General features: G+C 45.5%; 1 protein-coding gene across 1 annotated transcript in view; it reads right to left on the bottom strand.

Annotated features, from left to right (window-relative positions):
- The window catches only part of F5 (coagulation factor V), a 62,233-nt gene that overhangs the window by 24,005 nt on the left and 24,136 nt on the right, over window positions 1-14,092 (bottom strand). The window contains exons 6-12 of the mRNA XM_054712162.1: window positions 13,421-13,642; window positions 11,857-12,022; window positions 7,229-7,406; window positions 4,963-5,062; window positions 3,739-3,950; window positions 2,509-2,659; window positions 1,538-1,750 (exon numbers count right to left, since the gene is read on the bottom strand). Of these exons, the coding sequence (XP_054568137.1) occupies window positions 1,538-1,750; window positions 2,509-2,659; window positions 3,739-3,950; window positions 4,963-5,062; window positions 7,229-7,406; window positions 11,857-12,022; window positions 13,421-13,642 (1,242 nt within the window). The remainder of the gene's footprint in view (window positions 1-1,537; window positions 1,751-2,508; window positions 2,660-3,738; window positions 3,951-4,962; window positions 5,063-7,228; window positions 7,407-11,856; window positions 12,023-13,420; window positions 13,643-14,092) is intronic.

Here is a 14,092-nt window from a genome sequence, read left to right as displayed (position 1 = left end):
AGGTATTTCCAAGTGACCAATAATTTACGTGGGTCCAGGGAAATTTTGAATCTCTTTGAAATGGTGTGATTTGCCGGCACACTGAAGATTTCCTGGGAAGTGTCCAACAGTTACCACTTGCTGAGTATCTACTGAGTGCTGGACACTTGGCACATATTATATTTAACTAGAGGCCCGATGCACAAAATTCATGCATGGGGCAGGGGGTGTCCCTCAGCCCAGCCTGCACCCTCTCCAATCTGAGACCCGTCAGGGGATGTCTGACTGCTAGTTTAGGCCCGGCCCACATCCCTCTCACAATCCAGGACTGCTGGATCCTAACCACTCACCTGCCTGCCTGCCTAATTGCCCCTAACCACTTCTGCCTGCCAGCCTGATAGACCCCTAACTGCTCCCCTGCCGGCCTGATTGATGCCTAGCTGCTCCCCTGCAGGCCTGGTCACCCCCAACTACCCTCCCCTGCCAGCCTGGTTGCCCCCAACTACCCTCCCCTGCTGGCCTGTTCGCCCCCAACTGCCCTCCTCTGCCGGCCATCTTGTGGCGGTCATCTTGTGATGACGTGGGGGTGGCCATCTTGTGATGATGTGAGGGCGTGGTGCGAGGGCCACCTAGGCTTTTATTAATATAGACTAGAGGCCCAGTGCACAGATTTGTGCACCGGTGGGGTCCCTCAGCTTGGCCTACAGGGATTGGGCCAAAACTGGCTCTCTAACATCCCCTGAGGGGTCCCGGATTGCGAGAGGGTGCAGGCCAGGCCGAGGGACCCCAGCAGTGCACAAGTGGGACCAGGAAGGGACCAAGGGAGGGCTCCAGGGTGTGTCTGGCCCATCTCACCCTGTCCTGATTGGCCAGACCCCAGCAGCAAGCTAACCTACCAGTCGGAGCATCTGCGCCCTGGTGGTCAGTGTGTGTCATAGCAACTGGTCAAACGGTCTAATGGTCAGACACTTAGTATATTAGGCTTTTATTATATAGGATGACCAAAGCAACTCTGTTAGCTGCTGTTGTTCTGTGTGGGTATGTTTTGTTTTGTTTTTCAGATGAATAAACTGAGCCTCAGTGAGGTCAGGTCAGTTGCCCAAGGCTACACCAGTGTTGCGTGGCCGGGCAGGATTTGAACCCAGGGCTGATGAACTCCAAAGCCCATGTGCTTTCCAGGGTGCTGTGCCATGTCTGAGGCCTAGGCACTACACCTGATGATCACTAACCCTGGCACAGATGGCTGTCTTATAAAACTGGAAAGGGCATTTTGATAAAAGAAATGTCTTTTTGAGACTGAATGTTCACGCTTCCTCCTCAAAGTCATGCCGTATCTTCTGTGATGTGTGCCTGTACTTCTCACTTACAGAAAAGGATAAACGGAACCACATTAAAAGGCTGGACCCACTGAGGCCATTAATTCCCCAAAACTGAAATCATGACAAGTATCGAAAGGGAAGCCTGCAAGGGATCCGAGAGCTGAGCCCAGGACCTGAGCCTGGAGAGCTGCCGCAGTTACCTAGGGACCAGGAGTCCCCGCCCCGCGCCAGGCTCTTACCCACATTATCCATCGTGACCGTCACCGATTCCCCATGCATGGGAAAGAGCGTCAAGGTGTCCTCGTGCCTCTTTCCATAGACGAAGGAGTGCCCAGTGAAGTGAATGGTCAGAAAGTCGTCCTGGGTGCCCACGCTGCAGAAGTGCCACTGGATGGTGTCATCAAAGCAGAACCCGAGTGTGGAGATGCTGTCGGGCACGAAGCCGTTGATGGCTGAAAGAGTCGAATCGGTTAGAATGCCAGGCCTATCCCAGCAAGAGGGCACGAGTATAATACCTAAAACACAGGTCCCAACGTTAATTTGGTTGCATCAAAGCAGTGATTACCTGAGACCAGCTTTACCAGGTCTCACATGTGACTACAAGGTCAAACCCAGACTCCCCACAGCAGTGGCTCTGAACTTAAAACTGCAGCACCTGGCTCAGGGAATACCTACTGTTCTGAGCGTCTTACTGCGCACTTCAAACCCCTCCCACAGAATGACTGCAAAACTCCTGGCTCCCCATGCACACTAGCCTTTTTAGTGTGATTTTGAAAATCCAGTTTTGAGTTACTTATGTTGTTTCTGCCCTGGCCATAGAACACCTTGCACCCAGAATGTCTATTTTGCACCCCAGATAACCACAGGTCAAGGTGTGTAGCCTCTTCCTTTATCACCCTCATCCCTCACCTGTTCTTCTCTGCCCAGAGCATGCGCACAGGTATACACACACACACACACACACACACACACACACACACACCCAGAGCAGGAGACCAAGAAGACATGTAAGGATAACAAGCTTTTGACCTCTCGCTGTAAAAAGGTTGCCATGATGTCCCCCTTTATGTAATTTCGTCACCAAATCCCTGGATGAAGGTGAAGCTGAGATGTGAGTTGGTTCTCATCCACGTCTGCCTCCAGGCACAGCCACACTTTGACCACACGAGTGAGAAGTTGATGGACAGAGAGGAGAGCATGCTCTACTTACTGCTCATGATGTTTGACTCATAAAACTTAGGGTCGTCACGGTTCACCTCCTCGGGATTCTCACAGAACTTGTTGATGTTGTCCTCAATGTACCAGCTCTTGTTCTCATCAAACACAGCAAACACGGCCTGCTGCTCGATGTCTGCTGCTCTCTGCGGGGAAAAGTGCCGTGTTCTAACATCCCAGCCAGAAACCCACAGCTTCAGACACCCCAGGGCGCAGTCCTGGGGGCCACAGAAGCCACGCATTTAGGCCTTAGTGAGAACCCCTTGTATGCAAAGCCCTCGTTAGAGCCAAAGGTATCACGCAAAAGCAGACAGAGCAGATCAGGAAATTCAGAGACTAAAATATCCTAATAGAAAAATCCCATTTGTCATGGCAACTGTAATTCTGTTTATCTCTGTGATGGAACACCTTTCTACCGGACTCATCGACTGACGGGGTGTGCTCTGAACCATTGCAAAGGATGAAGCAGGAGGTTGCAGTGGGAAAGCTTCATACCTCTCCTTACACGTTTCCTTTCCAGGTTCAATAAATTAGGGTCTTCCTAATGTTCGTTTCTGCTTTTCCTAGGCATATATTTATTTTGTATGCCTTGGATGAGACCCTTTTTAAAAATTATAGCTTAGCCTAATTGTCTGTGAATTTAATGGAGCTTAATAATATGAGACTCTTCTACAGTGAAGATCAGGTCAGAAGATCCACGTCTTTGTCTAGTTCAGTCTCACTAGAGATGGACCATTGTCGAGGTGCAGTCTCCCCAGAAGCTATGTCTCCCGCGTATCTCTCTTATCTCTTTCTAGTGCACATCTCTACAGACAACAAGGATCGGTACAGAGCCTTATACTCCTACCAGGTGCTACCTCCCTGAGCCCCAAAACAACCTGTAATTTTTAGGATGGGTATTACCAATCTCATACAAGGAAGAAACTAAGAGAGGCTAAGAGACTTGCTCAGCACACAGACAATAACAACAGACCTGGACTTTGAAACTAGAACAAAGGTTGGCTTCACACTGTAGACTTGCCTTCTGCAGTGAGAGTCTGGGTGAAAATTGACAAGACAAAAAGTTCCCAAAGGAGTAAATGCCATCACAGTCACACTCCAGAGGACTACTTAATTTAATGTTTTCTGTTCCAGAAAAGGTCCGTTATTTAGCAAGGAGACCTAGTCTGTTCCAGCCAGAAGACATTCCTGGAATTTCTGAATGGGTACGCCAAGGACAAAATACCTGTATGCCTCGCGTGTCCAGGGATCTGCTTTTACAAATCAGAAGTAGCCCTATGAGCCCAGAGGCAATGTCCCTTGTGACGTCCACATCACTGTAGTACGGTCTTGTTAAGCACTGAGCGTCATTGTCTGTGGGCTCATCAGACTCCAGAATATTCCATTTGTAAGTGTAGGTTTCCCCTGGTTGAACTGCTCTGATCATGGTGTTACTGCCTGAAAGAAAATATAGTCAGAATGATTTTCATTTTCAAAATTATTTTTATGCGAATGAATGATACAATGGAGCTTTCATTGCAAGCAATTAATATTGGGAAAGTAATATTCATTTTATATTAAGATCCACTTAATAGAACCCTGGCTAGCATGTAGTCATCAGGTCTTGCTCCCCTAGAGGCCGCTGTGGCACTAATAAAGGACACTGTAGGGCAAGCATGTCAAACTCAAAGGCTAACTCGGGCCAAATAAACAAGGATTAAGTTTATGTGGCCGCAAAAAACAAAAGCTTCAATTTTCATAGAAATGTAGATTTATTTCGATAGAGACATGCTGAATACAAAGGGCTGAAATAAATGAGTTATCATTAACATAAAATAATAGAACATTTTAATAAAAATTAATATTTTTCTTGAATATTAACTTACCAGACACTGAATAACTGCACAAATTAATAAGTGTAACACAAACAAACCTGTTTTTCTTGTTCTCCAAAAGGGAAATATTTCCTGTTGTGCACACCAAACAAGTCAGTACAAGACTAATGACATGGCAATCAGCTGCTAAAATATTTGCTGCTGGTATTAGTGGAGAGAAATGGTGCGTTTGTGCATAAGGCGCATAAGGGAAATGAATGCAACACGATTATAGTAATCAGTCATTAGCGAATGTTGTAGTTCATTATTAATAATTATGTATAACAGGATATTGTAAAAATTAAGTTATGAAATTTTTATTAAAACGTTTCTTACATACTGTTATATTGGCTGGGCTACAAAAATATTTGTTGTGGGCCGCATGTGGCCTGTGGGCCACAAGTTTGACATGTTTGCTGTAGGGTAAATAAACCCCTGAGATGAGCAGGGTTTCCTTGTGGCTTTTAGGATCCCTGCCCATGTATGGATACTACCTGACTGCACAAGGTTTACTACTGATCAAGAGGGACAGTAGAAAAATATGGTAGCTTCTCGGAGGTCAATAGCTTCATTCAGTAGAAGTGAAAGATTCAAACCTGAGGCGGAGGAAGAGTTGACTTCGTCTTCAAAGGGAGAGAAGGTCACGCCATGAGGGTAAATGCTGTAGGCGCGGCTGGCCATATTTTTGAACGTGATCTACAAAGTTAACTCAGATTCATTATTCGGGACTTAAGGTTGATCATGAACATTAATATAGGATGTTAACTTTGCATGCTCACTTGTTGGATGGTGTGTGCATGCATGCAATCTTGTTCTGTTTACCTGAGCAGCAATCTCTCCATCACCCGACAGAAGCATTTGAGAGAGTTTCACCTCACACGTCTGACCTTAGAAGTGACATTTCCTCACAGTACGCCACCCCCTCCGAGCTGGTCCCCATCTCCTTCCTGTCTCCTTTCAGCTCAGACCCCATCTGTTTCCATTTTCTGCTCCTCCTCTTCTCTACACCATGACCTCCTTCTCCAGCCAGCCAGGTCTCCCAGAACCCCTGTCCTTGAAGCCATGTCCTGAGGGCATGGCTAAGAGCCGGATCCTCAATTTCCACTGAGGTGTATTTATACTCCCTAAGAGCACCTTAGAAAGATCAGAGATGGGGGAAGGGAAAGAGCAACAGAGAGAGGATGCTTCTGGTCCTTTGGTTATTTTCAAATAAACAGAATTGGCCTTGTCTGCAGATGCCCTCCTAGCTCCGCCCATGCAGCGGTGAAGTATGGTCTTGGTAAGCACTGGGCATCATTTCAGGGGCATTATCCACACAAGAGTCCTGGTTAGGTTCCTTAATCTTCAAAAGAGAACCTTGATTGTATCTTTGGTTGATTGCCAAAGCATTTGGGTCATCCTCCATCTGTAGATAATCTGCATTCTAGAATCTTGCCAAAGATTGCAACCTTCAATTCTCTGCTTCCTGTGCTTATAAAAAGCTTGATGAACCCGGCCAGCGTTGCTCAGTGGTTAAGCATCCACCTCTGAGCCAAGAGGTCATGGTTAAGTTCCGGTCAGGGTGCATGCTTGGGTTGTGGGCTCGATCCCCAATATGGGCATGCTGGAGGCAGCCAATCAATGATTCTCTCTCATCATTGATGTTTCTACCTTTCTCTCCTTCTACCTCTCTGAAATCAATAAAAATATAAATTTTAAAAGCTTGATGATGTGTCATAGCATTAAAGGAAAACTATCTGAACAACACTCTGTCCTCATGATAAATATATGTCTTTGAGTGTGTCTTTATCAGAGACCAGACTTCAGAGAACTATATACCAAAACCACAGTGAAGAATTTTTTTCTCAATGGTATTTACTGTGATATTCTTAGCTATAATGAGAAACACTTATAAGGCTCTATGTGGAGAGCGGCTACAGTATTTGGACAGGTTCAAGCCTTAGACTAATGAGAGGGCACAGTCTTCTCACGGCCATGTGCAAGTCCCAGCCCTCCCAGCACAATGATAGCCAACAGCTGTAGTTGTAAGCTTGAACCTATGGTCCGAACATGTGGCCCCACATGCCTGAGTGATATAGGCTGCAAGTAAACAAAGCTTGATCAGGTGCATGTAATTGAGTAGGATCGAAATTCACGAGAACGTTGTAAACATCTTGACCACACTCTTACTTTGCCTCTTGGAAACCTGGCTGTAAAATAAAGACAAGGCTTGTGGGCACTGGTGCTGTCTCTCCCTCAGAGAAGCAGCATCCCACTGAGACCCAGCTTTCATTCTCTTGTCTGTCTTTTCTCAATCCTTTACCACCCCCTCTCAGGGTCACCCTTGGCCGTGCTGGTGCAGCACAGCTCTACAATATTTTTATTTATTGTACCAATTGTAGGAATTTTATCAAGGAATCTATCCACTGCATCACATAGCACCCTCTTTTCAAGGATCCATGGGGAAAATTCTTCTCTGGTCGCTGTGCTTCTTTTATGACTACTGTGAATCTGGCCCTAACAGATTTCCCTTTTTACTTTGGCTGCTAGAAAGCTCAGGACAAAATTTGCAAACAACCTTATAAGACCATATGGTAGGTGCTTCATTATACTTACCTTAACCTTAGTTTTCTTTTCTTTGTCCCCAATATTATTCACCCCAATTACATTGACTATTTTGTTCTTTTATAATTTGATAAACTATCTCAGATTCTTTGTATTATGAGGTAAGCTATAAATAAGTGCAAATACTAAATAAAAATGAAAAGTTGCATTTGAATTAAAAATTACATGGACACCTTTTAAAAAAAATAAATAGCCAGTACTTATAATGTCTTTCGTTACTTAATTTTTTTCACATGGGCCTACATTTCTGTTACTTACTTTGAGCGTGTCTCTGACCTGGGCTCTGATAATAGGGCCCAAGATCCCGTCTTCATTGTTTCTGGACTCCTCCAGGCGTTTGGTGAAGGTCTCATCTTGGTACTGTTTGTACACAACCTTCTTATAATGTTTTCCAATTTGGTTGGAGAAATTATCCAAGTGCATAGATCTGTATTTTCTTAAAGTGAAATAAAATATTAAAAAATTAACCATTTTCTCAAGTAGATAACCCAGTAGGATGGGGAAACCCTTGTGTTTAGAAGTTCTGCTCTTGGATTAGCTTAAAAAAAACCCCAAACCAACTCCTAATATGATTTGCAAAGTCCTGATATCTTCCCTCTAGTTTGAAAACTGGAATCCTCTGATCCATCGATAAACTCATAATCATGGTTAGAAGCAGCTTTTTAGATCTTCCTGTCCCTTTGGTTACTAGAGCAGACCTTAGATGTCTTTGGGGAAAGGTCTACCTGGATGAAAGGATGGGATATGCTACGGATTTTTCTCAAGTCTTTCCTATCACTTCATTTATGGTACCCTGGTTGGCTTTCCAGGTATTTCTCAATCTCTAAAAGTACTTCCTCACTCCAGGAAGTTTTTACTATCTTTTTAAAAAAATATATATTTTATTGATTTCTTTTTTTTTCTTTTTTTTTTTTACAGAGAGGAAGGGAGAGGGATAGAGAGTTAGAAACATCAATGAGAGAGAAACATCGATCAGCTGCCTCCTGCACACCCCCAACTAGGGATGTGCCCACAACCAAGGTACATACCCCTGACCAGAATTGAACCTGGGACCCTTAAGTCCAAAGGCCAATGCTCTTTCCACTGAGCCAAACCGGTTAGGGCAGTTTTTACTATCTTTGTTAGACATGGCTCTGTGCTGTTGGTCTATCCTGTCTACCACCCACTCAGTCTAGGTGCCAACGGAAAAGCCACCACCATCACCCAGCTTCTGCAGTTCTGCGATAAATATTAGGAAGCAGCAACAAGAACTACTTCACTCCTTGGTCCTCTTTATTGCCTTAAAATACCTTCGTAAAAGCAGAAGCTCTATGAGAGAATTTATCCATTTCATCCATTTATTTTGCATAATAAACAGCACTGACTGTTGCCAGAGAGTCCCGGATCCATATCTTAGAGTTCTGTCAATTATTATATAATCTTGATCAATTCCTTTTTTGATGTTTTTAATAGCAAATACATTCAAACGATTTTGATTAGTGAAAACTCTCACTCACATACTACATCCTCCCAACCCCACCTCTCTACCTCTCTCTGCATTTTCTAAGTATTCACTTATATTAATATGTACAATTCCAGGAAATCTTTATGCACATCCCTCCCAAGATTTGGGAAGTTTTCAACCATTATTTTTAAAGAAGCTTTCTGTCCCTTTCTCTTCTTTTCCTTCAGACTCTGACAGTGCACATGTTAGTTCTTTTGATGGTATTCCATAATTCCTGTAAGCTTTCCTCATTCTTTTTCATTCATTTTTCTCCTTGTTCCTGTAAGTGGATAATTCCAAATAACCTGTCTCTGAGTTTGCTGAATCTTTCTTCTGCATGATTGAATCTGGCATTAAAGCCCTCTATTGATTTTTTCAGTTCTGTTATTGTATTCTTCAGTTCCAAGATTTCTGTTGGGTTATTCTTATGGTTTATTAGACTTCTCATTCTGTTCATGCATTGTTTTCCCGATTTTGTTTAGTTGCCTATCTGTGTTCTCTTGCACTGCACTGAGGTTCTTTAAGATGGGTATTTTACATTATTTATTTGTCAGGCACTTCATAGATCTCCAATTCTTTGAGGTTGGTTCCCAAAGCTGTATTAGTTTCCTTTAGTGGTGTCATATTTGCCTGATTCTTTGTGGTTTGAGTCGCCTTGAGCTGGTGTCTGTGCGTTTGAAGAAGCAGACACCCTCTTCCAGCCTTTACAGACTGAATTTGGCAGGCAAAGACCTCCTCCCGACAGGTCTCCTACTGATGGGATTGCTTTTAGGATCACAGTCAAGTGAGGTTGGATCAGGTCACATGGCTGCTGGTGGGCAAGCCTTTACCAAGAGCTCAGATGGGTATGGGTCCTGTCTGGTCCGTGGAAGATGGGACTGCCTCCAGGACCTTAGTCAGTAGAGCTGGTGCTGGAATAATGGTCCATTTTTAGGCCCTCAGTGGAGTTTGCAAATGGTAGGCCTGTTACCAGGTGTGTAGATGGGTATGGCTCCCATCTGGTCCTTGGGAGGGCTCCCATCATGTCCCTGGGTATGTCCCTGATGGGCAGGACTGCTTCTGGACTGCAGGTGGGAGGGCTGGAGCTGGGTTGTAGGACCACTTCAAGATCTGCACTAGGACCAAGGCCTGCAGGCCAGCTCCAGGGTCATGGATAGGGGTGGTTCCTCATGAGTCACTTGTCAAACAATGTTGTAGCAGGAACTGTAGCTGAGTCCATAAGAGGATGAGGCTGCTTCTAGGCTTGTAACCTGGACTACAATAAGCAAAACTACCACCTTAGCATGACTCGCCTTGTCAAAACAGCCCCCCGTGGTCCTGGCTTTCCTTGGGATTTTGTGTTTCTACCTGGATTGCAAAGCTCTCACAAGGGCACTTTGTTTGTGGATGGCTGACAACTATTGTTGCTGTCGGGGAGAGGGGTGAGGGACCTCCTATTCTACCATCTTGCTCCCTGGCTTTTTAATTTAACAATGGAGAACTTTTTATATTAGTACATAATGCATGTTTGCATCCTTTTAAAACAGATGCATGGTATTCCATGTCTGGATATCCCATAATTTATTAAACCAATTTCCTATTGATGGACATTTTGGGTTGTTTCCAATCTTTTGCTACTACTAACAGGGTAGCAGTGACTATCATGTTTGTACAACATTTTCCCTGTGAACGGTATATCTCTATAGTAAATTCCCAGGGTGAGATTGCCGGGCCAAAGGGTGTAGGCATTTATAATTTTGACACAAATGCCAGATTATCCTCTAGATCAATGGTTCTCAACCTTTCTAATGCCGCGACCCTTTAATACAGTTCCTCATGTTGTGGTGACCCCCAACCATAAAATTATTTTCGTTGCTACTTCATAACTGTAATTTTGCTACTGTTAATGAATCGGAATGTAAATATCTGTGTTTTCCGATGGTCGTAGGCAACCCTGCTAGTGGTTCTCAACCTGTGGGTCAGTTGAGAACCGCTGCTTTAGAGCCTAAGACCATCAGAAAACACAGTTATTTACATTACGATTCATTAACCGTAGCAAAATTACAGTTATGAAGTAGCAACAAAAATAATTTTTTGGTTGGGGGGTCACCACAACATGAGGAACTGTATTAAAGGATCGCGACATTAGAAAGGTTGAGAACCACTGCTCTAGATGGCTCTTCCATTTACTCTTCCACCAGCAAAATGGCAATGCTTGTTTCCCACAGCCTTGCCAAGAGATTATGTCACCTGCACTGTGAGTCCGCTGGATGGAAAACAGTATTTCAGAGAAGTTTAATGTGCATTTCCCTCACTGTGAGTGAGCCTGAGTATTTTTTCAGATGCTTCAGAGCTATTTTGAATTTCCAGATTTCTTAATATCTCTGACCTATTTCCTACTCTACTTAATAAATAAGCTGTCTCTCACTTCTAGAGATAAAGTGAAGCTCTTAGAAAGGATTTAACACAGTGCTTGGCAATAGCAAACATTCAACAAGTGGTAGCTGCTATTATTATTATTACTAGAGGCCCAGTGCACAAAATTTGTGCATGGGAGGGGGGTGTCCCTCAGCCCAGTCTGCACCCTTTCCAATCTGGGACCCCGCGAGGGATGTCTGACTTCCCATTTAGACTGGGATCGGGCCTAAATGGGCAGTTGGACATCCTTCTCACAATCCAGGACTGCTGGCTCCCAACTGCTTGCCTGCCTGCCTGCCTGATTGCCCCTAACCACTTCTGCCTGCCAGCCTGATCACCCCCTAACCACTCCCCTGCCAGCCTGATCAACACCTAACTGCTCCCCTGCCAGCCTGATTGCCCCTAACTGCCCTCCCCTGCAGGCCTAGTTGCCCCCAACTCTCCTCCCCTGAAGGCCTGGTCACCCCCAACTGCCCTCCCCTGCAGGCCTGGTCCCCCCCCAACTGCCCTCCCCTGCAGGCCTGGTCCCGTCCAACTGCCCTCCCCTGCAGGCCTGGGTCCCTCCCCCAACTGTCCTCCCCTGCAGGCCTGGTTGCCCCCAACTTCCCTCCTCTGCCAGCCAGGTCACCCCTAACTGCCCTCCCCTGCAGGCCTGATTGCCCCCAACTGCCCTCCCTTGGAGGCCTGGTCCCTCCCTACTGCCCTCCCCTGCTAGCCTGATCGCCCACAACTGCCCTCCCCTGCTGGGCCATCTTGTGGTGGCCATCTTGTGTGTTGGAGTGATGGCCAGTTTGCATATTACCTCTTTATTATATAGGATTATTATTATTATCTCCCCTTTGGTGAGTTTGGGGTAATTCCAGATTGATTTTGAACAAGACCTGAATGGAATCCAAAACATGTAATCCCTTGAGAGCTGTCAACTCCTGACACCTCACCCGCACACCCAGGACCCTATGGAACATGCCTGAACCTTTGCACAGTGGTCAGAACCCCCCAAACTCACTTGTTCATGTTCACTGGAATGAAGGGTGCGTAGTCCCAGATGACTTCCTCTGCAGCGATGAAGTATTCCCATCTCTTCATGTGCCGCCGCTGCTCCAGTGTTAGCGGCTTATGACTCCGCGTCCTCTTTGCGCAGTTCTCAATGTCGATGCGAGCCTGCATCCCAGCTGAGTTAGTACATAGAGACAGTGAAAGAATTGGGGAGAAGGAACTAAGGCTGACCAAACTGTGTAACTTTTCAACAGCAGAAGGGTTAACTGATACTGGTGAAAGCAAGGGAGAGAGGGGGCGGGCTGGGGCAGGGGGGGGGGTGGGGAGAATCTGGGAAGATTGCCTTTGCTTCTTCCTGAGCAGAACATCTGTGGTTTCCAGACCCTGAAGACCCTATGACTTAAGTCTTGTTGATTTCTCCTTTTTCCTTTCATCTGCCTCTTTATTTGTAAAATCAAAAGAATACAGTAATACTGTACGAAATTGTTAAAAATTAAATAAGTTAGTACAAAAGCAATTAACCTCAATAATGTTAGCTTTGTTGTTTTATGATCACTTGGGTGACAATTTCATCAGTTCAAATATAATTTTGACTGCTAGTGCAAAACAACACCACAGTAACCGAGCTCTGGCCGGCGTGGCTCAGTTGGTTTGGGGTTTGTCCTGTGCACTGAAAGGGTCGATTCCTGGTCAGGGCACATGCCCAGGTTGCAGGTTCAATCCCCGGTTGGGGGTGTGCAGGAGGCAGCTCATCAATGTTTCCCTCTCACATCGATATTTTTCTCTGTCCTTTTCCCTTCCTCTCTCTCTAAAAATCAATAAAAAATCTTTTTTATAAAATGAAATGGTCCCAATCCTCTTTCTTATGTGTTTTGCTTGTACATATTATTTTGGTAACAAAATGATTTCCTATACTAATATCATTTACTTATAATTTAGTCTCTGTTTACGGGAAACCTCCTCCCTATAGTTTTAAAGCAACTACGTGTAATAGAACAATGAGTATTTTGTTTATGTGGAACCACATAACAGCCTGGGCTGATCTTCCCCCACCAGAGTTCCCTGGTATTCTTTCAAGCTCATTCCTCAGCTGCTTAGGTTTTATGTTTGAGCCATTCAGTGCACAGTCATTGGGTTCCTCTTTGTGCTCATTTTGTTCTAAAACGAAGTCTTTTCATGTTAAAACTTCTACACTTTCTGTAACTGGGCACTTCTATACATTTGCATGTTTGCCTTGTTCTGGCATCCAGATCTTTTCTTTTAGCTACATACTAAACACCACAAGAAAGAACATCTCTGTGGGCATTTCTCTCCTTCCTCCCTTTTCCTTTCAAGGAAGTAGAGACCTCTTCAGCTTTTGCTTCATTTAAAAGAAGTCTTTGTCAATTCCTACCCTCCTCCATCCCCAAGTAAGGCTGTAAATCTACGTGGAGAATGTAAGTTCTCCTCCCAGGGACCAAGGCAGGTAAGTCTGGAGTGTGGGTGGCTTAAGAAGGCGAAGGATAAGGAGGGAGTTAGCGCCCGGGAAGAAGGATCCTACATTCATAAGCAAGACTGTTGGGAGCGTTTCTTGCCTTGAAAGTGTTTGGGGATGAGAGAAGAGATGATCCACTTCCCCTCCGGGCCCATCGTCATGTTTGCAGTAGTGGACGTGGCGCTGACAAGGGTCACGGCTGAGACCTTGTGATGGTTCTGCTCCAGGACCTGGCCATTGAAGTGAATGGAGAACAGTTCTGGCCCAGAGCTCATGCCGATCAGATGCCAGCTGATGTGGTCGTGGGCACAAACGGCTATATCTGCGAGAGGAGGAGAGATGGGGGGCAAAGCCAGGCAGTCAGCACTCTGTGGTAAGAACCTTTTCACCCCAAATGGATTGAGTACCTGCTATTGTGCAAGGTTCTGAGGAACAGACCCTCCAGCTGTAGTGCCTGCCCTGAAAATGGAGACATCTGAGAGAAGGGCCAGCAAGCAGTTGCCACTCATTGCAGTGAGGGATGCTACAGAAGGAAGGGCAGAGCCCAGAGAGGGGCCTTAGTTCAAAGACAGGGATTGCTAAGGGACTAGGCCGAGGAGGGAACCAAATAGGTGGCCACTGGGACGGAGGGGTTTCCCCCGGATGCAGGGCTTTCATTGTTAGAACTGGGACACTCCTGGGCAAGCCTGGCAGCTGGTCACCTAGAGCCAATCTGGGCTCAGCTGGAGGGAGCCACCAGTCTCCATGAGGGCCGCGTTCAGAGCCTGACTGT

Source organism: Eptesicus fuscus, chromosome 22, assembly GCF_027574615.1.
Source record: "Eptesicus fuscus isolate TK198812 chromosome 22, DD_ASM_mEF_20220401, whole genome shotgun sequence".
Lineage (NCBI taxonomy): Eukaryota > Metazoa > Chordata > Mammalia > Chiroptera > Vespertilionidae > Eptesicus > Eptesicus fuscus.
This window is presented reverse-complemented; position numbering and strand designations above follow the sequence as displayed.